The 22564-nt window shown below is 43.6% G+C and overlaps 3 protein-coding genes and 1 long non-coding RNA gene across 6 annotated transcripts; 2 read left to right on the top strand and 2 right to left on the bottom strand.

The window, feature by feature from the left end:
• Window positions 1–809: 809 nt before the first annotated feature.
• Window positions 810–5212, bottom strand: LOC130523147 (L-rhamnose-binding lectin CSL1-like). Its single transcript, XM_057028167.1, has 8 exons — window positions 5092–5212; window positions 4982–5014; window positions 4783–4833; window positions 4442–4577; window positions 1493–1608; window positions 1356–1406; window positions 1154–1277; window positions 810–1065 (listed from the first exon to the last, which is right to left on the bottom strand). Exons 1-8 carry the CDS (start codon window positions 5120–5122, stop codon window positions 951–953), a joined length of 657 nt encoding a protein of 218 aa, XP_056884147.1. The 5' UTR covers window positions 5123–5212; the 3' UTR covers window positions 810–950.
• Window positions 1541–2825, top strand: LOC130523148 (uncharacterized). The gene is made up of 2 exons (XR_008949807.1): window positions 1541–2119; window positions 2657–2825. It is a non-coding gene; the product is annotated as an uncharacterized LOC130523148 (long non-coding RNA).
• Window positions 5213–8568: 3356 nt separating the features above from the next.
• LOC130522097 (GRB10-interacting GYF protein 2-like) lies at window positions 8569–9881 on the bottom strand. The gene is made up of 2 exons (XM_057026105.1): window positions 8879–9881; window positions 8569–8793 (listed from the first exon to the last, which is right to left on the bottom strand). Exons 1-2 carry the CDS (start codon window positions 9581–9583, stop codon window positions 8677–8679), a joined length of 822 nt encoding a protein of 273 aa, XP_056882085.1. The 5' UTR covers window positions 9584–9881; the 3' UTR covers window positions 8569–8676.
• Window positions 9882–11081: 1200 nt separating this feature from the next.
• LOC130522096 (striated muscle preferentially expressed protein kinase-like) lies at window positions 11082–22505 on the top strand. 3 transcript variants are annotated; one of them, XM_057026102.1, is made up of 6 exons: window positions 11082–11478; window positions 12141–12675; window positions 19052–19094; window positions 19873–19907; window positions 20554–20652; window positions 21635–22505. In XM_057026102.1, the coding sequence occupies exons 2-6, from the start codon at window positions 12297–12299 to the stop codon at window positions 21979–21981; spliced, it is 903 nt and encodes a 300-aa protein (XP_056882082.1). In that variant the 5' UTR covers window positions 11082–11478; window positions 12141–12296; the 3' UTR covers window positions 21982–22505. The 3 variants fall into 3 exon arrangements, with proteins under 3 accessions (XP_056882082.1, XP_056882083.1, XP_056882084.1); XM_057026104.1 differs by lacking the exons at window positions 11082–11478; window positions 12141–12675 and adding an exon at window positions 17584–18121 and having other exon boundaries at window positions 19878–19907; XM_057026103.1 differs by lacking the exons at window positions 19052–19094; window positions 19873–19907 and having other exon boundaries at window positions 11089–11478.
• The last annotated feature ends 59 nt before the right edge of the window (window positions 22506–22564 follow it).

The following is a 22564-nucleotide window of genomic DNA, read 5'->3' as shown; positions in this document are numbered from 1 at the left end:
AAGCGGTCTTTTGGGATGATAAGGTGTCACTAGCTCCTCCAGGTGGGATGGAGCTAGGCCTCTGAGGACCTTGTAGGTCAGAAGAATAATTTTAAAATTATTCTAAATTTAATGGGCAGCCAATGAAGACATGCCAGTACAGGAGTCATGTGATCTCTTTTGTCAATACCTGTCAGAACTCTGGCTGCAGCATTTTGGATCACCTGGGGGCTTCCTAAAGAGTTGTTTTGACACCCTGATAATAAAGAATTACAATAGTCCAGCCTGGAAGTAACAAATGCATGGACTAACTTTTCAGCATCATGCCGCGTCAGTAGCTTCCTGATCTTTGTGATGTTTCTCAAGTGAAAAAGGCACTTCTAGAGACGATTTCAATATGTGAGTTGAAGGACAGATGTTGATCAAAAGTTACTCCAAGATTCCTCACAGAGTGACTAGATGTTAAGGAGATACCATATAGAGTGATCATGTGATCTAATCTATCCCTGAGAGGTTCAGGGCCAAACACCATGACCTCAGTTTTTCCTGAGTTCAGGAGAAGGAAATTGTAAGACACCCCGCTACACGGGTCAGCACCACAACATTGTTGTGTTTCTGGGTATTCTGTCCTTTGGGTGGATTGACCTCTGTCTCAGTGTCACCAGACTGGAAATTAACAGGAATTTATTTTCTAGTTCTTTTAAGGTGTAGAACAATGTGTCTTAAATAAACATGCATTTTTATGTTGAGAGAGAAAAAATAATAATATTTTATTTATTTTTTCTTTTCTCAATTGTTCATGAAATGCTGACAGAAGACAAAGGCCCAGATGATAGTTCCTCTCTTTTATTAATTGGGTCATTTACTTTTTAGATTTGGAACAAGGTTCCTCAGATGCAGGAGAAATCCTCCATCTTCAGGTCACCTGTACACCAACTGTTGGTGTTCATTGTGTACTTATCCTTATGTACTTATGCTTCACAGACGTAGGACACGTACACATACTTGGGGGATTCATCACAGAATCTATAAAATATCTGGTCTTCAGCAGTGCCTGGAATTGAACACTCTTTTCTACCGTTGCACCTGTAGACAGGAAAAATGAATTAGCGGGATTTAAAATTAAATCTGTTCATCAGGAATCTGGAAAGTTGGATCATTTATGTATACATACATGCGTTTCACATCTTCTTCAAAGTCTTTCGTTCCACAGAAGCTGTTTTCAGAAGGCGTGTCTGTGCAGGTGTTCTGGTCGAGACGTCCGTAATTGGACTTGATGATGCGAATAACACCGTTTTCTGAGGGTGAAGCAGGCAGGATATGACAAAAAGGCTTTAGAAAGATCTTCTGTGTGTAAAAAAACAAAACATTCTTACCACACTTTAAGTTGGCAGTCTGATCCTTGCAGGCAATGACAGTACATTTATCTGTGGAAACATCAGTAAGGACACGAGGTTGGCATCCACACGGGGAATCGTTTCGTTAATTGATCCCAGATCAGATACAAACTCACCTGGAAACTTGTTCTCACAAATGTAGAAAGCTGAAATGGCGGTGGAGGAGTCGACGTCGCACGTCAAAGCCATTTTCTTTACTTTGGGCAACCTGCACTCCTGCAGGTTATCACAGCTGCAGACAGAAACATCTGGTAGCAGTTTTCCTCAACACCGAGTCGAGTGGCGTCACAGCAACAATGGAAGAACAGAATAGCAGAACCTACATAAACTTTGAAGACAGAAAAACAGGGCTCTATACAGTCTGTAGGTGGATTGTTGCTGCATACGTAGGAGGAAATTCTAATAGTTTTAAAATATACATATAACAAGAGACAGATAAATGGTATCAAAGAACCACTGAATTTTCAAACAAGCAGGTGAGATCTGTGGGCGAACATTTTCTTGATAATGTCATATCACTTTAGTACTTGACCGTCACAGCGGCACCAACATGTTCAATTGTTTTGCTACTGCATACCCTCAAGAACAAATACTTTGTTTGTTTTATTTCCAATGAATAGTTTGAAAAGACAGATTGTTGGGAACTGGGCTGAGAAGTGGAGGATTCCCGGTTTGAGCCCTAGTGTGGACAAAAACATGGAACGTGTTGTGGTGGCGGGGAGGTGCCAGAACACCTTCAGCGTGTAAGTTTGCTCCATCCTAATCAGCACAATTCTGCACAGCTGTGTCTTCCCTTTGCTCCTCAACCCAATCTGGGACGGCTGTTTGGATCTCAGTAATTTAAACTCCTTACTTGGCACTCTTGCCTTGCCAGTTTATGTGTTTATGCCCGATTCTCCAGCGTTATTCTTTGGACTGATTTGCAGTACGGATGGGCGATACCACACTTTTGGGATTCGATACAATACCAATACTTTTTCTTGTATTTTCGTCGATATCGATACCATTCATTTCTTACTGGTAATTTTTGTCAGTCAAAATATTATTACATTTAAGACAAATCACAAGACAAATACAGACCATTTATATAAAATTTATTATGGTCAGTTAAATATTACTAAAAACCGATGCCTGTTTTAAGTCGGCTATGCAACAATTGGACAATACTAGACATAATTCCCTTCACCTAAAGGTCTGTTAAAATTAGATTGTGATCGGAATATTTATAGACTTTTGCACTACACTGTCAAAGGTAACTACCTGGATTTGCTTTTTTGCAGACTCTCGTGCAGGGTCTTCTGCCGGACTGCGGGTGGCGCAGGAGACTGGGCTTTCGCAGCAGCCTGTCTTTTTTCAAGCTCACTGTGGCTCTCGGGATGCGTCGTCTTCAAATGTTTGAATAAATTAATTGTGTTGCTACTGTGCAAAACATGTTTATCACACACCTGGCACCTTGCAGTGGTTTTATCGACTGGTGAATAATAACACCACACCACGCTTAGTTTTTTTGACTGCCATCTCAGATTTTCCTCCGGCTCTGCCTTTTGCTGACTGTGTCGGCTCGGCGGGCTGTGTTGCACGTTGATGCTCATTCGCTGTCTCCTGTCACGTGACATGGGCCAGCTCAATACGCCGCCAGGTATCGTGGTGTCCCGGCACATATTACCTAATTTAAGTAACTAATCTAAAACGGCGGAAAGTGATGCATACACCCCCAATTTTTATTTTCATTTTAGTTAATATCGATATTTATTTATTTAAAAATCTCTTATGGATGGTTGTTGTGTTCTAACAAATATGGCTTCTTTTTCAAATTAATCTGTCTTCAGTAGACTAAAACTTTTAGGTTGCTGCCCCAGAACGACTGACTTTTAACCTTAAGGTGCAGGTGAATAGCAAAGTCCTGTCCCAAAGAGTTGCAGCTCCTGGGTTGGACAGGTCTCCCTTACACTGGTCAGTAGTACAACATTATTGTGTTTGTGGGTATTCTGTCCTTGTTGAGAGATCTGTTCTGTTTGGAGTGTATATACAGTATATTCTCAATTGGTCATGAAATGTTGACAGAAGACACAGGCCCTTATATGATATTTTCCTCTTTTATTAATTTTTTGTTTATTTCGTTACAATTTCCTCATTTCATTCAGATAATTCCATCTTTAATTACTTATCATTACTGTCTTATTTTGATTGGATATATCATGATATCATCATACACATAGTTGCAGGACTTATTTGATCAGATGAATTAACACTATCTCCCTTTATGTGGACATGCATTAATTACATCGACACTTTCGATAGGAAACATCAGGTCACCTTACACCAACGTGATGAAATCTATGCTTCACAGACAGGACACGTACCATACTTGTGATCACAGAATGCATATATTTAGGATTGCCTGGATTGAACACTCTTTTCTACCGTTGCACCTGTAAACAGGAAAAATGAATCGGCAGGGTTCAAAATTAATTCTGTCCATCAGGAATCTGGAAAGTTGGATATTCTCGACATACATGCTTTTCACATCTTCTCCAAAGCCTCCAGCTGTACAAAAGGTGTAATCAGAAGGCGTGTCTGTGCAGGTGTTCTGGTCGAGACGTCCGTAATTGGACTTGATGATGCGAATAACACCCGTTTCTGTTCTGAGGGTGAAGCAGGCAGGATATGACAAAAAGGCTTTAGAAAGATCTTCTGTGTGTAAAAAAACAAAACATTCTTACCACACTTTAAGTCGGCAGTCTGATCCTTGCAGGCAATGACAGTACGTTTATCTGTGGAAACATCAGTAAGGACACGAGGTTGGCATCCACACGGGGAATCGTTTCGTTAATGATCCCGGATCAGATACAAACTCACCTGGAAACTTGTTCTCACAAATGTAGAAGGCTGAAATGGCGGTGGAGGTGTCGAGATCGCAGATCAACATCTTTTTTGTGCTTTAGGCAACCTGCACTCCTGCAGGTCATCACAGCTGTAGACAGAAACGTCTGATATCAGTTCTCTGCAACACCGATTCGAGTGTAGTCACGGCAACAATGGAAGAACAGAATAGCAGAACCTACATAGACTTTGACCACGGCATTAACATGGGATGTAAACAGCTTGGAGGTGCAATGCTGCTGCAGAAGTCCTGAGCATTATTCTCAAACCCCTTGTTGCTGTGAACCATTGACACGATGTTGATCTCCTGTCCTCGAGCTGAAGGTGTAATGCCCCAAAATCAATAATAGTTGAACAATTTTCACATTCTCATACAATATATTTGTTCCAGTTTGTTTTTTTGGGCTTTTGACTATCAACTGTTTTGTTAATTCCACTTTATAATTCACATCATTTTCTTGCCATTTCAAAAACCAAGCAGATTAATTAACAGACAAATCTGAGAAACAAAGACAAGACGTACGGCAGGACAGCATCAGGTTGCTACCCATAGGAGCCATGCTCATCATTTGTCCTGCAGGAGGGAAAGTTCTCAGATAGTGTGAGCAAATCCAGAATGTGATAAATTTACTGCATGAGAGAAGTTAAATAAAGAACGTAGATATTTCTGAAATGATGAAAAGAAAGTAATCAGCAAAAAAGAAGGTTCAGAGAATCTTTACCTTGACATCCTGAACACCAACAGGCAACCAGGACTAAAATATGAAAATCAGATATTTATTAAGCTCAAATCAAACAAAGCTTCCTACAGCTTATTGGAGGGTGGACTTACAGGTGAGGAGGGTTACAAGTGAGAAAGACATGGTACCACTTCTCTTGACTGGTGCCTCTTTCAGCAGGGAGCCGCCTTTTATACAGTTTCTTTACACCACTTTGCGTGCCAGTCAGTGACATCAACAGTCTCTGTGAGCATGAATATTCTTCATTACAGGTCCTTCAACAGGCCTTTGGCTTATAACAATACCAAAGAAACGCTATCTGTATATATCCCCAAGGAGTAACTGAAATATGGAATGCTGCCCTCTTTTTAATGAGTTGTGTTCAAACAACTGGAAAAAAAGCTTAAAACACTGAGAAAACCTTTTAACTTAGGAGGAAATTCTAATAGTTTTAAAATGTGCACATGAATGTGCAGTAGAAACACTTCATGTTATCTTTTCAAATCAAGAAATTAAGGGAATTAAATTGAAAGAAATCAGTTAATTGGCTGTTCAAAAATAATAACAGTGAAGGTTTCAATGAGTGAGGACATTGATTCTGTGAAAAACAGTTGGCCCACACCCCATCTTGACTGTCCTAAAGGCAAATGGCGGATGACCCTCAAACACTTCATTCAAACCCCAGTCCACTGTGAAGACCATGGAGGAGGGTGTCATACTGTTGTTTTGGGCCCATTTTTCACATATCGGTGATCATGAACCAATTTGAATAGTTAAAACTACTTGAGGGGGATGTGTTGCACTATTCCAAAGAGCAAATGCCACCATAAAGCATGTTTTGTTTTGTTTTTTATCTGAGTGACTTTCTGTTTCATGGGCGATTCCTTTTGTTGCCTGTCAACATGTTTTTTTGGTCTCTGAATTTGTGGAATGGACTGGTAAGTCCGATCAATGACAACCTCATCCCAAAACTTTCAGCACTTACAGGATCTGTTTTAGGTTTCTGCTTTTTTTCTTGCTCCCCCAATATTTTTTTTTGTCCCTACATTAGTAGATATATATTTAAAGGCCAGTCAGCCCATTTTCTTTGCTGATGTTCTGCAGTAGCTAGGACATTTTATCTTCAACTCGCGTCTCATAATCCACTTTTTTTCCCACTGTTTATAGCTGAACTAAACCCAGAGATCAATTAGCTACCAACAGCTCTCACTGCGTTTTCTTTACCCAAAATGGCTGAAGGAGAAAAGCAAGATTTGGTTGCAGATATTCATCTGGCCACTGGTAACAGACTGACTCAGATGTCATCTGACTGTCTGCCCTATAGATCAATCAAGTGACAGGATGGATAATAGGCTGATGTTTATTTTTTTAATGTCATGTATCAATAGTACCTTGGCGATCGACCAGTTGATTGTAGCAAAGGAAGAGGCAACTCAAGTTCTCATAGGTTGGATTCAAGCAGGATTTTGTGTCCCATCAAGCAGAAACTGCTTTTCTTTAGACACGTGGAGCCCCAGCTGAAGGTGTAGACTACTTTTAGGACAGAAAACCCATCTTAAATCTGACCCTCAAGGAATGGAGTTGCCCATCCTTGCTGTAGAGACTTACATAAAGGGTATTTTTAAGTTGTTAGCAAGCTTCAGATCAGTCCTCCTTATTCTCTGTTCACCTGGGCTGTGGGGTGTGTGACTCTGCTGAATGGTGACTTAAAAACCAGCCAGTCAGGTTTTTCTGATTAACGACCTAATAAAAAATTGTTTGCTTGCTTCAAGTAGATGTTAAATTTAATTGAGCTTTTTTATTTGAAAAATTAATAGGTATGTTGAAAATTTGCTTCAACAGGCCTTAATGGCAAAGACTTGTAGAAACAAGAGCTTGCCAAAGGTTCCTAGGTTTGTGTCGTATACGTATTAACCAGCATTGGGGGAATGCAAACGCTATCTCTGCTAAGACACAAACAGTTCAGGGATTAGGATCTTAGCAGCTGAAACTGAGTCAAGTTAAATATTAGCTTCAGATGATCAAAAAAACATTTTTTAAGAACAGTAATGATGTTCCCAGGTCAGTTTGATCTGGTGCATGTTCAACTATCAAAAAGATGTCTGAATCCAAAACATCCCAACAAGCACTGTTAATATTTCATTACTAACCATTCTATCAATATTTTCTGCAATGGTGTTCCTTACCTTTGTTTATTTGGAAAATTCACCTGTTTTTCAAAAAATACATGTTTATCCTTTTTTTATTGTTTCACTACTTTGTTACTGCTGAAAGACCAACAAGTAATAGTTTTATAGTAAAAAGTAATCGTTTTACATGACATTGAAACGTAACATTTATATTTGTATATTGTAATCCAGGATTGGTTTCTGGTCTTCTGATTTCAGCATCTTTGTGCAAAATGCACAGTAAGACACTGTGGTGTCTGTGAAGGTGAACATGGAAGATTGAGGGGCCCTGTTCTTGATTACCAGCAGCTCAGCAGGGAGATCAGCCCTGTTCTTTCTGACAGTTCTGACCATTGTGAGCTTTCTCTTTAGAAGCTCCAGACCCAAGTTGTGGTTTGTGAAAAAATTGTCACAGGTTAAGATGTGCCCCCCGAGACCCTGTGCCATTTCCAGCACAACCCTTGTGCCCTGATTCTTCCCTGGGGCTCCAACTAACCCTAACCCAACCTGCATGTTCAATGCATAGCTGGTGTTTGCATCACATGCTGGCCAGCTTTGTATCCCATATTTAGCTGGTTTGGAAGGCATGTATTGCCAAAATGGGCAGCGGCCTCTGAATGCCACCAGTCTTTCATCCACTAGGATATTTGGGCCTGGGTTATAGAATAGTGGAATTCTGAGAGCGAAGCGGTCTTTTGGGATGATAAGGTGTCACTAGCTCCTCCAGGTGGGATGGAGCTAGGCCTCTGAGGACCTTGTAGGTCAGAAGAATAATTTTAAAATTATTCTAAATTTAATGGGCAGCCAATGAAGACACACCAGTACAGGAGTCATGTGATCTCTTTTGTCAATACCTGTCAGAACTCTGGCTGCAGCATTTTGGATCAACTGGAGGCTTCTTAAAGAGTTGTTTGGACACCCTGATTATAAAGAATTACAATAGTCCAATCTGGGAGTAAAAAATGCTGGACTAGGAGGAAATTTGAAGACATCCAAGACTTTATGTCACTGATTCTCAGTGAGGCTGCTGCACCTTCAGCAATAGAGTCGACCTCAGCAGGGCTAAGATTATAATGATTGATCCCTGGAGAAACACACAGTGGTCCTGGGATTAGCACAGGGATCACTTCCTTAAACTTAGCTACAGCATTATCTGAAAGACATCTGCTATAGTAAGACTGTGTTCTGAATATAGAAGAATCCTTAATCATAAATGTAAACGTGATCAAAGAATGATCTGACAGGAGGGGGTTCTGAGGGAACACTGACACATGTTCTACCTCAACACCATAAGTCAGGACTAGATCTAGGGTGTGGTTGAAGCTGTGAGTTGGTTGGTTTAGCTGCTGGAGGAAACCAACTGACTCAAGTAATGAGATGAAGCCATTTCTAAAGCTGTCATTTACAACATCTACAATCTGGTGGTTTACTTTGAGTTTTATTGTTTCTACATCATAGATCCAAACATAGAATATAAACAATGATTATACTGTAAAATAAAACTGAAGACAGGATGTGATACTGTGGAGGTCAGGATGGAGAGGAGGAGGAGGGCTTTGGAAGCTCTAGAATTGTTGTTTGCTTCCTCTTTTTCCAGAACGTCCATCTCCAGAAGCTTTTTTTCTTCTGCTTCTTTAATACTTGAAGCTGCAGAAAGAGAGATTGTGTTTTAGATTTCACTGAACATCATCTGAAATCTTCTGAAAGAGGAACAAAGGTGAAAGCATCTCACCTCAAGTTGGAGGATTGCTTCAGAGAGCCTCTGGAGCTCCTCTTGTTTCTCCTCCTCGTGTTGCCTCAAACTTAGGCTCTCCTGGAACCTGTGCTCCAGCTCTTCGTTCTTCTGTGCCCATTTCTGAGCTGTGCTCTCCCACCGCTGACAAACTTCAGCCACCATCTTGTTAAAGTTTTCTTCTTTAGCCATCAGCTGCTGTTTTATTGACTCTTCTTTTTCCACCATCTTCTCATCATATTTGTGTCGCTCTTCATCAAGCAGTTTCTTGAACTTTTCTTCTTGTCGAAAGAGCTGCTGCCTCATGGCCTCTTTCTCTTCATTATTCCTCTGCTTCTCTTCCTCCAGCTGCCTCTCAAGTTCCACCTCGATCACAAGGAGCTTGTGATTCAGACCTTCCTCCTGCTCCATCAGCTCTCTCCTGCGTCTCTCCTCTTTCTCCTGCTGCTGAATGTGGAGGGTTTCCTCCAGAGAAGCACATTTGAGTTTGCTCTCCTTCAGAGCAGCTTGTGTGCTGTTCAGCAGGGTCAGGGTCTCCACGTGGGCCACAGTTCTCATCTGTCTCCTCTTCACAGCCTTGCTGAGCTGCTCCTCCTTCTCGGCCAGGGCTTCTCTGAGCTGCTGGACCTCTTCCCTCCAAGTTTCCGCTGATGATTCCATCGGTTCTTGTTCTGCCTTCAGCTGTTGGATTCCTCTCTGTGCCATTGATGCGTCTGCTGGTCACCAGTGTGGTACAAGAGTGTTGAGCTCCTCAGGCGTGTGCTGAAAGAGGTAGAGCTGCTTGTGTTTGATCTCCCAGCTCTGATTTCTCCTTTGATCTCTTCAGTGATCTGACAATGACATAAAGGAGATCATAGACTAAAATGCCAACTTAAGATCAAAGACTTTAAAGTTTAATCTTAAAAGTAGAGATGGAGTCAGCCTCCCGTACCTGGACAGGGAGCTGGTTTAATAGCAGGGGGGCCTGGTAGCTAAATGCTCGGCCCCCATTCTACCCCTAGAGACTCTGGGGACCACAAGTAGACCAGCATTCTGAGAGCGGAGCGGTCTATTGGGCTGGTAAGGTGTCACTAGCTCCTCCAGGTAGGATGGAGCTAGGCCTCTGAGGACCTTTTAGGTCAAAAGAAGGGTTTTAAAAATTATTCTAAATTTAATGGGCAGCCAATGAAGAGACGCCAGTACAGGAGTCATGTGATCTCTTTTGTCAATACCTGTCAGAACTCTGGCTGCAGCATTTTGGATCAACTGGAGGCTTCTTAAAGAGTTGTTTGGACACCCTGATTATAAAGAATTACAATAGTCCAGCCTGGAAGTAACAAATGCTGGACTAACTTTTCATCATCATGCTGTGTCAATAATTTCCTGTGATGTGATCATTGTGATATTTCTCAAGTAAAAAAAGCTCTTGTAGAGACTGTTTTAATGTGTTTTTCAGGAACTATTCTCACAGATATCTGATATTGGGACTACCAATGTAAATCAGGATTTGGCTGCTATTTGGGGAATCTATTTTATTTTTCTTAACAAGAACAAGAAAATGTAATTAAAATAGATGCATTTCACATATTAATGCTGTCCATCCAACTTTTGTCAACTTAAATTAAGGATAAAGGGAGCTCCTTTTCTTTGGTTTTATATTTCTTTGCCTTCTTTGCCTATGTTCCTGGAACTCCTTGTGCAAAGCTGACCTTGAATGGGTCAACATTGGCAAGGTGGAAGTGAGTTCTGAGACAGGATGACAGAGGGCGCTATAATCAAGGTTAAAAATAAACACTTTGCAAAAGACGTTGAAGGCCATTTGCGTTTGCTTGTACTGACGAAGAACTTGCAAAAACTTGCAATAATCTGTCTGTCTGTCTGTCTGCCTGCCTGCCTGTCTCTCTGTATGTCTGTCTGTCTGCCTGTCTGTCTGTCTGCCTGTCTGTCTGTCTATCTATCTATCTATATAAATAAAAACGATGGTCACACGGGTTTTGAATAATGGTGAACAGTGTTGTTGTGTTACTGAATCAACCCCAGTTAATATTCTTAGCCTTTCTTTTTTTAGCAGCTGCAACTTTCTCACCTCTCTGTCAAAGACACATTTGGGTTGATAAGATTATCTCAAAGGCCTCATGTGTGCTTGTGCGTGCGTGTGAGTGTAGGTCATACATGGCAGCCCGTGAAATGTGGCCTATCTGTGGCCGTGCAGCTGTCATCCCCTCAACCTGAGGGAGTTGGAGGGTGAAGGAGGGAGAATCAAGTCTTACAACACGAAGAGGGTTAAATGTTATTTGAAAATGTAGTCAAAAGGTTGCTGATGGAGAAACATTTGAGCAGGACCCAAGTGCTTTGACATTTAGCATTAAAAAAACCCTCTGTCTCGCCACTTGGTTCGTCGGGGTTAAAACGGTTGAAAGGACTGTGGCAGCGGCTGCTAATGCTACATGATCTGCAGTGGACTTACACCTATAGCTCAAGCTCACCAAAGGACGCGCGCAGACACGGGTTTGGCAAATGATTAGAGATTAAATATTTTCCTCAATGGATCGTGTTGCCTGCACTTTGACTTTGTGGGGGTATGCAGGAGGATGCCTTTCAGCTTTAATGGCAGAAGTGAGGTGAGTTTAAACTGGTTTCATTACTTAGTAAAAGTCTATTTTAGTCAAGTGTTTGGATCAGCATTTTAGCAGACTAACATATTCTAGTGTATCTGCAATTGATTTTGTTTTAAATTCTGAAGAAGTCATTTTGAAAGAAGTCATGAAAATTCACATTGGTGGCTGGAATAATAGGTTTTAGTGTGTGACAGCTTTAAAATAAGCTTTTTCAGCTTTACAGAGAGCCAGAATTACTAACACAAAACAAAAGAAATGCTGTGTATGTGCAATCGCTATTCATGTGATTTTAAAATACAGAGAAGTACCCACCTGTTGGCTCTAGTCCAGATTTATTTTGGTCCCTGGTTGCAGAAATACTCAAGATACCTGTGTGCAACTCACCCCCTCCAAAAAAAACACAGCTAACCAACATAGTCACATACAAGAAGCCCTACCTCCAGGAGGGTTTATTGTACCATTTTTACGATACTGTGATTGTAGGCGTGTGCGGGTCAGCCAGTGTATTTGTCTCGCTGCATAACTCAAAAATGAATTGAATTAATTACTTGTATATTGGAAAAACCCAGTGTCAATAATGTCATGACGCATGGACAACTGTTAGTGACAATAGGTCCTGTAGATGGCCTTCAAAGGTTATAATAATTATAATCTGGGCATTACAGGTCACAGTGCACCAACCTTGGTCCAAGACCCTCTGTGTCCTCACTGTGAGTCTGGAGAGAGCTGACCAGATGGAGCCCCTCAGAAGAATCCTTCGTTAGCTCGTGTTAGCACCTCAGTGAATATAACGTAGTCGCTCCCTGAAACTACGAGTCGCCATGGCAGATCATCTCAAACCCAGCCCCAGTCCTAACATCCCGAAGAGACCCAAAGTCACCAAGGATCAAACGGTCCCTGACCCTGGGGTTGCATCACAAGAGCCCCACCCCCCGGCATTTATCCGTAAACTCCGTAAGGCGGCGGTGGGAACAGGTTGTGACATCAGACTGAGGGTCTCTGTGACTGGATTTCCAAAGCCCTCATTGGCCTGGTACCACAACGATGACCTCCTTCCCCCATCAGAGGCTCAGGACTCGGGAGGGCTCTGGATTCGTGACTGCCGCACCAGTGACGCTGGCTTGTACACCTGTGTGGCGACCAATCATTCGGGCGAGGCTAGCTGCAGTGCTGTCTTGGCCGTTATGGACCTTGGTGAAGGTAATCAAAGGCATAAACATAAAAAAAATGTGAATTTACTTTGGGGGGTAAAGCACAACGGTATCCAAACCCAGTCCTAGGAAAGCTGCGATCCAGCGGGGTTTCTTTTCTTCCAGGTAGACACCTACGATCACCTGGGAGCACTTTATCCTGCTGGATCAGGACCCTCATAGGACTGGGTTGGATACAGCATGTGCACTACAGCTGGCTTCAAACACATTGCTGGTGACTTCTTCATCAATACAAGCTGTGACATTACAGCAACCACGGGTCTGGCGTTGTGTCAGGACAGCACTCAAAGACACTTCAGTGCTTTGGATTTGAATGGATTGTAAGATATTCCTGCTGCTTCTGTGCAGAGTGGATGCACGTGCACGTGAAGAAGCTGTGGACTAACTAGGTTCAACATGACTCTGGCCTGACGTGTTTCAGGTGCAAATTGCAAAACTGCAAAAGTGCATTTTAGGAAAACTCCTGTTACCTCATGAATGTCTCCGTTTGTCACAATGGGGATTTTTTTCTATTTCGCACATTTCAGTGGAGATCTGTGCAAGAAGGAGGAAAGTTTCCCATCATGGTCGCGGGATCAAGGGCACTGGAGAAAGTTGACAGTTGAGCTCACATGTCACCAGCTCTCTCACACATGCTGAAGCTGGCACATCACTCAGCCCCTCTCTGTTTCATCCTGCTTCTCATCTTCTTTTCCATTTAAAGTTCCACTCAAAGTTTTGTCTTCTCCATTTAACTTTAAAACTTTGAACTTTGTCTCTTTAAGATGCGACTCACCTGAGAGTTGAGGTGCTGAAGAAGTAATGTCATTAGCATTAGCCTCAGTGAACCCTTAATTACCAGGTCTTTGCTTCTGAAGACTTGCCAGAAGTTAATGCAAATTCATTTTGGTCTTATATTTCCACTAGTTTGCCTTCATATTCTCCGTCCTAAACACCATCCCGTTTTTGCATCTCCCCTCCTCTCCCTCTGTGTGGATATTTATGGGATGGTATGTGCTGTGTCGACCACGGGGCCCGTGCTCTGGTGATGTGCGGATGCCGCCAGGCCCTTCTCCTATTCCAGCAGCAGGCGTCACAGATAATTATAGCATCGCCACGGTCAAGGCGGCACTGTCACACTCCATCACACAGTCAGCGATGAAAGCGATAAAGCGAGGCGACGGGGGAGGGGCCTTGGAGATAGCGGGAGTCTCTGGGCAGGTGTCTGCTGCTGTGTCTGGCAATTTCTATTTTCTATTACCGTATAGCCTTTAACCTGACTGACATGAAACACGAGGTCTGGGAAATGGCAACATTACAGCTGGAGAGGTGCGCAAACGCAAACTGACTATACGTTAAAAGTGTCAAATGCCAATACATATATATATATAATGCCAATATATGTAACTGTCACCGCCTTCACTGGGAAACGTGCAGTTGAACCCCATTTTGGTTTCATTTTGCTTCCCTGGTATTTACGTGAAATACAAACACCCGTGTTTTTGACCGACACCACAGCATGTGCTTAGCATGTGTTTTTAGCATTATGCTATGGTGTATCCAGGAGAATCATAGCATCATATGGATCCAGATAACAGGAAAAACGGGGATTTATCTTAACATTTGTCCTCTCACCTTCAGTTTGAGTTGCTTTGACTACTGTTTCACTGTGTCATACCGAGAGTGCAGTTTAATGGAGTTTTACATCCCCTCTGCTCTGCTCGGGCTGCGGTGCTCCCCACATTCCAGGCAGATTGACCTCCAGAGGACAGCAGTGTTTAATCTCCTGTTGGGGAGGGAGGCCTGCCCTCAAAGGGGGTGCGGGGAGAAAGTACAGTATGAACGAAGAGGCTGTGACACCCACACCTGGAAATAGAACACTGAAGCAGTCAAAGGAGTCAGGAAGAGGGCGAAGAAGACAATCATGGGCTGAAGAGAGCTCTAACTCAGAACTTTAATCTTAAATCTTAAATTCAGCTTCCTGCATCCCCAGAGGAAGTCTGAGCACATGATATGATAAGACAGAACAGGAAGAGGAACTCTAGTTTCATTTAAGTTTTGCTCCAGGCAACCAGGACCTGCATCATGAGGACCGTTGAGGAATAATCAGCATCAGGCCTGTGTTTTGTCATGTTGCGTAAGGAGCTGCTCGATGCACGGAGGGCTTTGAGAAGTGTCAGAGAAGGTGCGAGTGGGCCGAGAAGTAAGAAACACCGAGGTGAGTGGGAGCTGGTTACTGCGCAGTGGGTTGTTGCATCATTTAATGGGGTCGTCGAGGAACTGCAGTGGAAATGAAAACACAGCCGTGAATGTTAGTGTTGCTCAAATGGATTTATTTGACTTTCTCTCTTGCATTATTCCTCAAGGCTCTGAGTAATTAGAAGGCTTTGCTTTGTTACTTACCTCCTAACCTGAGGACATCCGCAAAACCGTGTTGACTTTAACATCCAAAAAAAGATGCCACTAATTAGCTTAGCTTAATTACCTGGAGAGTATGAGTTCTGCATGAGAGTTAACTTTCTAGCTTTTTGCCAACTTTTTGAGGAAAGAATGGGAAGCACAAACAGAAAGTGATCTGGTTTCACAAGTGAGGACTTCATTAACAAAGTTCCTTTATTATAATCCAGGGAGCTCGGTTCAGCTGTCCCACTTGGTACGTTCCACACGTTTACCTCGTCTAATGTCTGGATTGAAGCCGACTCATGTTGGCATGATGAGGCAGAAATACTTTAATCTATAGCTGCTCCATCATTTCACATTCTCTAACGAGCAGAGGGTGATTAGCGGCTATAGCGGCACCTGAGGCAGAACAAGGACAAGGCCAGCGTGGTTCTCCTGCTGTTTGGTCTGGCAGGAGGTGTGTTTGTGTTCCATGCGGTTGGGACACGGCCGTTCGCTGGAACCTGCAGGGATTCTGTCTGGATTAGGTGCTGGTATCAGGTTGCGGTGTGGCTGTCAACGTCGGCCACACTCATTTCCAACCCACGGTGTTGGAAGCAGATTGACATGTCGCTCAAATCTTTGTATGATGAGTTTTGGATGGAGAGAATAACTTTAAGATGACTCGTAAAGCCACGCGTTGACATCACAGCTCGTCTCCTTTGTTCTTAAACAATAAGCATTCAGTGTGTTTTTTTTTACTTCTATTTGTTTTTTAGACTCCAATTCTGTTTATCTGCATATCTTAATTGTATAATGAGGCAGATTTGTACCCAGCTAGTTTCTGTTAGCCTATTTCTCTGTGCATTTTGTAGCATCACAAGTGTTGAAGTTCTTTCACTGGTAACCTTAAACTTATTGACTTATCTGTGCACATTGGTCAATGCGGAGGATAAGCAAGTAAAAACTTTACTGGTGTCCATAAATAAACTTGACTTTCCAAGTTTGGCTGGACAGAAGCATCAAATGCAACTTTTTTGGTCAGTGGACCACATGAGGATTTCTATGGTCCAAAACCTCCCACTCTCTATCATGCTATGACTGGTTTGATATGACTGGGTCTGCACAGGGAAAAAGAAGGATGTGATTTGTTTGATGCTGAGACATTCGGAGCTTGTTGCTGAAAGAGCTGTATGCTCTGGAAGGCATCCATTACCGACTGGCCCCTCTCTCACAAAATCGATGGGGTTTCATGAAGTCTGATCTCCGCTGACGTTGCTTTAAGCTAATTAAACATGCTACAAATTTTGTCCAAGTCTGTGACTGCTGTTTCTGATCAGGGATTTTATTTATTTATTTATTTTTTTGTCTTATAAACCATCAAACAGATGCAAATTCGGTCTAAACATAATTACATGCCCCAATAATAGCAAATGATCTTTTATTAACGACAGTTAAGTCTCATTCTGCAGTAGATCAAGGCTGAGTCACTTTGGCTTTTAGCGAGTGCACCTCTGGTGAGCAAGGTTTCCAGACACTATGAAATGGAAGCTTTTGCATCATATCTGGATGAGTTTGGTATCATGATGGGCTTATTGATCTGGGGCGTTTGAATTGCTACTCTGTGGTGGATCCCGTATCGTGCATAAAGCACTGGTATTGATCGCTAGAGCGAGTGCCTGATGTTGGTGATGGATGGAAGAGGAGAGGGAGGATGGGGACGATGAGGAGACGGAAGTTTGTTAAAATAGGTGCTGCAGAGAGCGGACCGAGCAGTGGGAGTGGGAGAAGACGGCTATGAAAAGGTTTTTTGGGGGGGGATTTAATGCAGAAAGGAAAATAACGACGAAATGCTGAGGGATAACATGGAATTAATGTGGAGTTTCTTGGAATATTAAGAGTGATTGTATATGACTGGCAGTGATGGCCGTCACTGCTCCTGATGGCTGCCTGGCACTCACTCTCCTTCACTTCTGACTGGTCTTTCAGCTCATTGTCTGTTGATCTCACCCCAACTCTTCTATCTGTCAAGTCTGAACTGTTCTCATGATGGATCAATCTCAGAACAAATAACCCGATATGATATAAAGTGTTTTCATGTTCCTTTGAAGACCTCATTTGGGTTTAGGATTAGCAAACACTAACAGTCTGACATTGGATAAAGGTAAATAGTAAACATTTGTAAATGTTGGAATCAACAAGTGTGTATTTCACACGGAAGAGTTTGAGGAGGAGAGCGGTTTGTGGTTTTTCATCACCGTGCGCCTCCATTTCTGTCTGCTCTTCCGTGCCTCTTGCCCTTGGACATTTTCAGGGTGGTAACCTTGATTTACCACAGGACGGAGCCGCCAGACGCAGAGCGTCGCTAAATACTTGATGCTCCTTTCAGGGTCACTCATAAACAGTAATCGAGGCATCGTCCTTATTCCTTGTTCTCTCTCCATCCCCCCTCCCCCGCTTCCTCTTCCTCCCAGTATCATCCTTGATGCTATCTCCATCACTTTGTTTACCCCCACCCCCACCCTCCTTCTGCCCTCAGTCTCTACTCTTCCCCTTGGTCTCTCCTTCCGTCACTCCCGCGGCACAGAAACAAGATCACGCTCATTTCGGGGCACTTCTCCTCATCACCGGTCTTATTCGCTGCTCTCATAACCGCAGTCAAAACCAATCCAGCCCCCACGCTCAGCCCATCCACCCCCGCCTCCTTTGTTTTGAGTGCGCTCTCCGTCGAGGGTGGGGGGGGTTTGGTCCAACCAGTGGCGAATTGCCCCTCCGAAGGCAGCGTCTACGTCATGGGGAGCTGCTGCTCACATCAGCGGATACACAGTGAGACACAAAGACACCTGGCTCGGCGCATCCTCGCTCTTTCTCCAAACGTCTCGCTTCCAGGCTGGTGGAGCACAGAAAGCTGCTGAATTTCTTTTTCCTCTTTCTGGCTTTCTGTCCCATGCCACACCCTGGGCTTGTTGCACTCACGGGGTTGTTTTTGTGAGCCGATGCCACAGGTAAATGTGCACACTTGACAGCAGAATTAGTGGAGGAAGATGAAGAAAATCTGGTCCAAGAAGAGATTTCAGGTGAGTCTGCAAACCTCAACTCTTCGCTTTTAATGGTAGAAAAAGCTGAAATCTCTGAAAAATCCATTTATTTCCATGCAACCTGCACAACCTGCACATGACAATGTAATGAAAATGAGTTTGTTGGAACGCATTCTTTTCGTAAAATTGGGATAGACTGTATGAATCGGAGAGGTGTTGTTGTTTTCCTTTGTTGTTGACAACGCGAGCGCAAATCACGATGCAATCGTGGAAAAAATTCAAGGCGGGAATGTTCTGATATCCAAGTAAATTTGGATGAACTCCAGCCCAGATTTCCGGGGCGCCCCTGTGCTCATTCTCATCTCGGTGCCGCTGACATTTTTATGTCAGGTTTGCAAACATTTGGAGGGAATGAAAAGTGTGTCAGTAGGCTACACTGCACAGCTCGGCATCGGGCCTTGCAACAGGACGCAGGTTTGCAAGACCATTTTACATCAGTCTCCTCTTTTGACGTTCGTATTGAACCTCTGAGACCAAAGTGGCATATTTGTGAGAATAAAAGCAGCAGGATTTGGATCATTTCCACAGAACATGCTCACAGATCTCAGCAGGTTCGTGGCGGTTCCTGATATGAAGGTCGCAAAACTGTCAACTCTGTTAAAGAGCATTTAGCACCAGGCAACCGTCGCTCAAACCCTGGAGACACAACGTTAACCAATGGAGGGAGGCAAAGGGAACGTGTGGGGGGGTGTGAGTCACTTTGCTACTTTTGCTTTCTTCCCACTGCGAAACAGTGAGTCATTCTGGGGCTCTGTTCCCCCGAATGACTGACGGACCGTCCAGGAAACAGAAGTTTCGATTCCCAATTTAGAAATTCCAACCTGAAACCCGGGATGCGGGATCTGTCGGAGCGAGCGGTGGGCTGTGTGTTTTGTTAAGTAACGTGCTGTGCTGTGTGTCTTGTTTCAGAAAACTGGGCATCCCACACGGACATTTGGCAGATTCACCCATGGTGTGTTGTCAGTATGAGCTCTCTTTTTCAAAAATTCTCTTCCTTCTCATCAGCAATGTAAAATACTATCTCATTATTCACGCTTTTCCCTCTGCTGTGTGCAACTCCTTTATGTGAAAGTTGCTGATTTAGACCAACCGGGTGGCTTTAGTCAATAAGTAAAGGACTGTGAACAATGAGCCTGTTTCTTTGTTTTTGCGTCAGAGCCCACCGATGTTATTCCTGTAAACAGGCCTCTTTGTGCTAAATTTTGGAGTTCCTCATTTGTAATAGCGTTTGTGATGTTTATTAAATGTGTGTGATCTCAGGTGGCTCAACAGTAACACAGGCTGTACCATGTGATGGAGATCTCCTCATAATTACATTGCTGAGTCTATTCCTCCTGCCTGGCGTGCAGCAATTTAACTTCATTTGATGCAGATGGGTGGATCTACATCCGCACGCCCAGGAAAGACAACACGCTGTGAACAATGTAATGACTTAATGGCACTGCTTGATGGTGCATCAGCTTTCTTATCATCAGGCGGAACCGTCTGCAATGATCTAATCAGAACCTGACTTGCGAGATGCAGTGAGGTGCAGCCTGTTTTGTGGCCGTCGTTCTGCTCCTTCACGACCCGTCTAACCACTAAACGTATCTGTCAGGCACCCAGCAGTTTGCCTGGTGATTTTAGACCCTAATGGGTACGAAGAGGATTGGTCGTGTGGGTGAGAGAGATGCTGGTTTCCATAGTAACGGTGCTCTCCCGTCTGCCCTCTCTTGCTGCCACTATGGAAGCGAAGTTTTCCGCTCCTGCCGAAAGCAAAGCTACGGTAAAACCCGCCTGCCTTGATCCATCTCCCCCTCCGCCCCCTCCCCGACTCCATCTGCTCAGCCTGCTGATGTAATGTGATCTGAGCCCCGCTGATGTGGCTTCAGGCAGCTCATTTCTCTGTCCCCTTCCCTTTATTGTGTGTGTGTGTGCTTGAGAAATCGCAGGGCAAACACATAGCGTCCATATTTATCTTCACTGACATACGCTGTGATTATTTATTTTCGTTCAATCCTTTTTCTCTTGCCATTTTCTTCACATTTGCACCCAAACGTGGCCGTAACTTTGGCTCCCGGCTGGTTTGAAAAGGTTTCAGAGGAATCTTTTTTATACTTCTGTTGTATGTGCACTTGAAATGGAATTGAGGCATTTAATAGTCTTAATAACAATTGAAATAAAAGGATAAGATCATCCTTCTGCTGGGTTACCAATTGTTTCAGTGGAATCATTTACACACACCCCCATCGCCTCATCCTATCTCAGCTTGGCTCATGTCACGCTTGTGATTCAGCCCATTTATTTCCCTCGGGGGGCCCTTGGTTCTTTCCAGGGACCTGTCAAGCCCCGCGCCCGCGCGTCAGTTGCTGTTTTCAGCTTTCTCCAGAATGTCTTCCCCCTTTACTCACCTGCTGTTCTTCACCTTTCAGACTCTGAGACCACAGAAGATGAGACCACAGAACCTCAGATGGAAACCAAGGAAGGTTCTGGGAGGCACCAGGACAAGGCCGGACGGAGAAGAGCTTCAGGTATCGCTGCTAAAGTGCACCAGTAATCGGTAAAAAAAAGCATTTGTCGAAGCATCGAGATTTAAGGAGCCGATGCAGCAGAGAGGATGGCATCACCAGGGCCCAATATGTGAGGTGGCAAAATATTCACGGCAAAGACTCCCTCCTAGCGTGACACACTACCCCAGATTCCAGCTGAGAGCCTGACAGTCCAGGTTGCGTTCGACTGTGTCGTCCTACAGAGGAGTTGAAGATATTTTTTGCCAAACTTCAATTGAAATCTAAATGTGTGGCTGATCAGCTGAGCTGGAGCCTGATTAGTGGTGGATTAAGATTCACCCTCAGCCGTAATGAAAATTGTTTCCAGTTTAAACTTCACATTCAAGGCAACTGAGAAGAGCAGTCACACTAAAATCCAATATTCATGTCCTTGTTTATCCAAACACGCTGGAAAAAGTGTAATATTTGCCATTTGTTTGTGGGTAATTTTACATTGTTACCTGCTCTTCTCATACAGAGCTAGTTTGGTTTCTTTTATGTCGAGAACATGTGGCACGTGTTGCCCCCAATGGCCCCCTCTGAAGATTCTCCTTTTGAAGCTACATAGTGACCAGATGCTGTTTTTTTTCAGTTTTTTTGTGCTGCTGAGTCAGTGTCGGTCCTGACTGCAGCTGATGCCACACTCACGCCTCTCCCAGTTAAGTGGAGATGCTGACTGTTCTTTCTTTGTGCTGCTGAAAGCATTCCTGTCTGCGTTGATCCTCACTAAAATGTCAATCAGTGCATGATTTGCGACTGGGGGAGGATCTCTTCAGCTGTTTTATTTCCTGGTCACCAGCAGATCCTGCGTGATACTTTCTGAAACTTTCAATGGCTAATAATTGTTTCACACACACCATCCTGATGGGCTGGAAAATCAACTGGAAAATCTTAGCTCCATCATTTTTTCTCATTGATTTAAAACATTTCAAATCCAAGAACTATTCATCTCCTTTTGCTCCAGGTGAGGGAGGAGGGATGATGGACTACAATCCCGATGCCTCGGATCGAAGGGCAACTCTTCCTGGTGCCTTCGACCCAGTGGTGGAACGAGAGCTTCGAGCTCTGGGCTCCCGCCCTCCAGGGCTCCATTTGGACCCTGCAAACCAAGCCAGGCAAGCCCTCGGTGGTGCTCCTGCTGAGGGGGGCCCTCCTGTCCGTCACCTGGGTGTAGAACCGCTGATCCGGGCTTCTCGCGCTAACCTGGCCCGACCCGTTCAAGGGTCAGAGGAAAGTGTTTCTGTAGGAAGCGATTACTATGGGAGCATGTTCAGCCTCTACAGAGGAAGAACATTTTCGATGCCGTTATAGCACATCTCCGCTGACACGACATTGGGAACACAACAGACTCATCAACCCCAGATTTCAGAAAAAAGACATTAAATCCTCCTTTGACCCTGAAAATTTCCCTTTATTACATTCAAACTGTTTTTATGCAGTTGTTTTGCTTCTACCTTTTTTTAATCACACTTTCCTTTGACTCTGTCTTATAGCTGTGGTTTGGTTTTATTCTAATGGACCTTGGAAATATATTAACTTTTCTGTCTAAACAGTCTGACTACCTGTGTGATCACCGCATGCTTCCCGGAGCGAGTCCTGGGGATTGGATTAGCCTCACGTATTATTTTGGTTTGCTTTGGCATGCCTGAGTTTGCTAACTTTGACAAAGCTAATGTTGGCATGAACGTTCTCATGAATGCCTGATATTTCCTCTGCCTTTTGTAAGACACCACGTTGTCATTTTTTTATTACTGCCACAAACCTGTAAATTATGACTCTTGCCGAAGTGTTTGGCGTCTCCAACTGTAACATGGACATTGTTGCATTGCTTTTAAGCCTTTGTCTGACTTTTCATGTTACTTTACTTGTTCTCTTATAATGAGACACTGTCAAA

The sequence above is a fragment of the Takifugu flavidus genome, chromosome 3 (genome assembly GCF_003711565.1).
Source record: "Takifugu flavidus isolate HTHZ2018 chromosome 3, ASM371156v2, whole genome shotgun sequence".
NCBI lineage: Eukaryota > Metazoa > Chordata > Actinopteri > Tetraodontiformes > Tetraodontidae > Takifugu > Takifugu flavidus.
The sequence above is the reverse complement of the archived record's forward strand: the minus strand, read 5'-3'. Positions and strand labels throughout refer to the sequence as shown.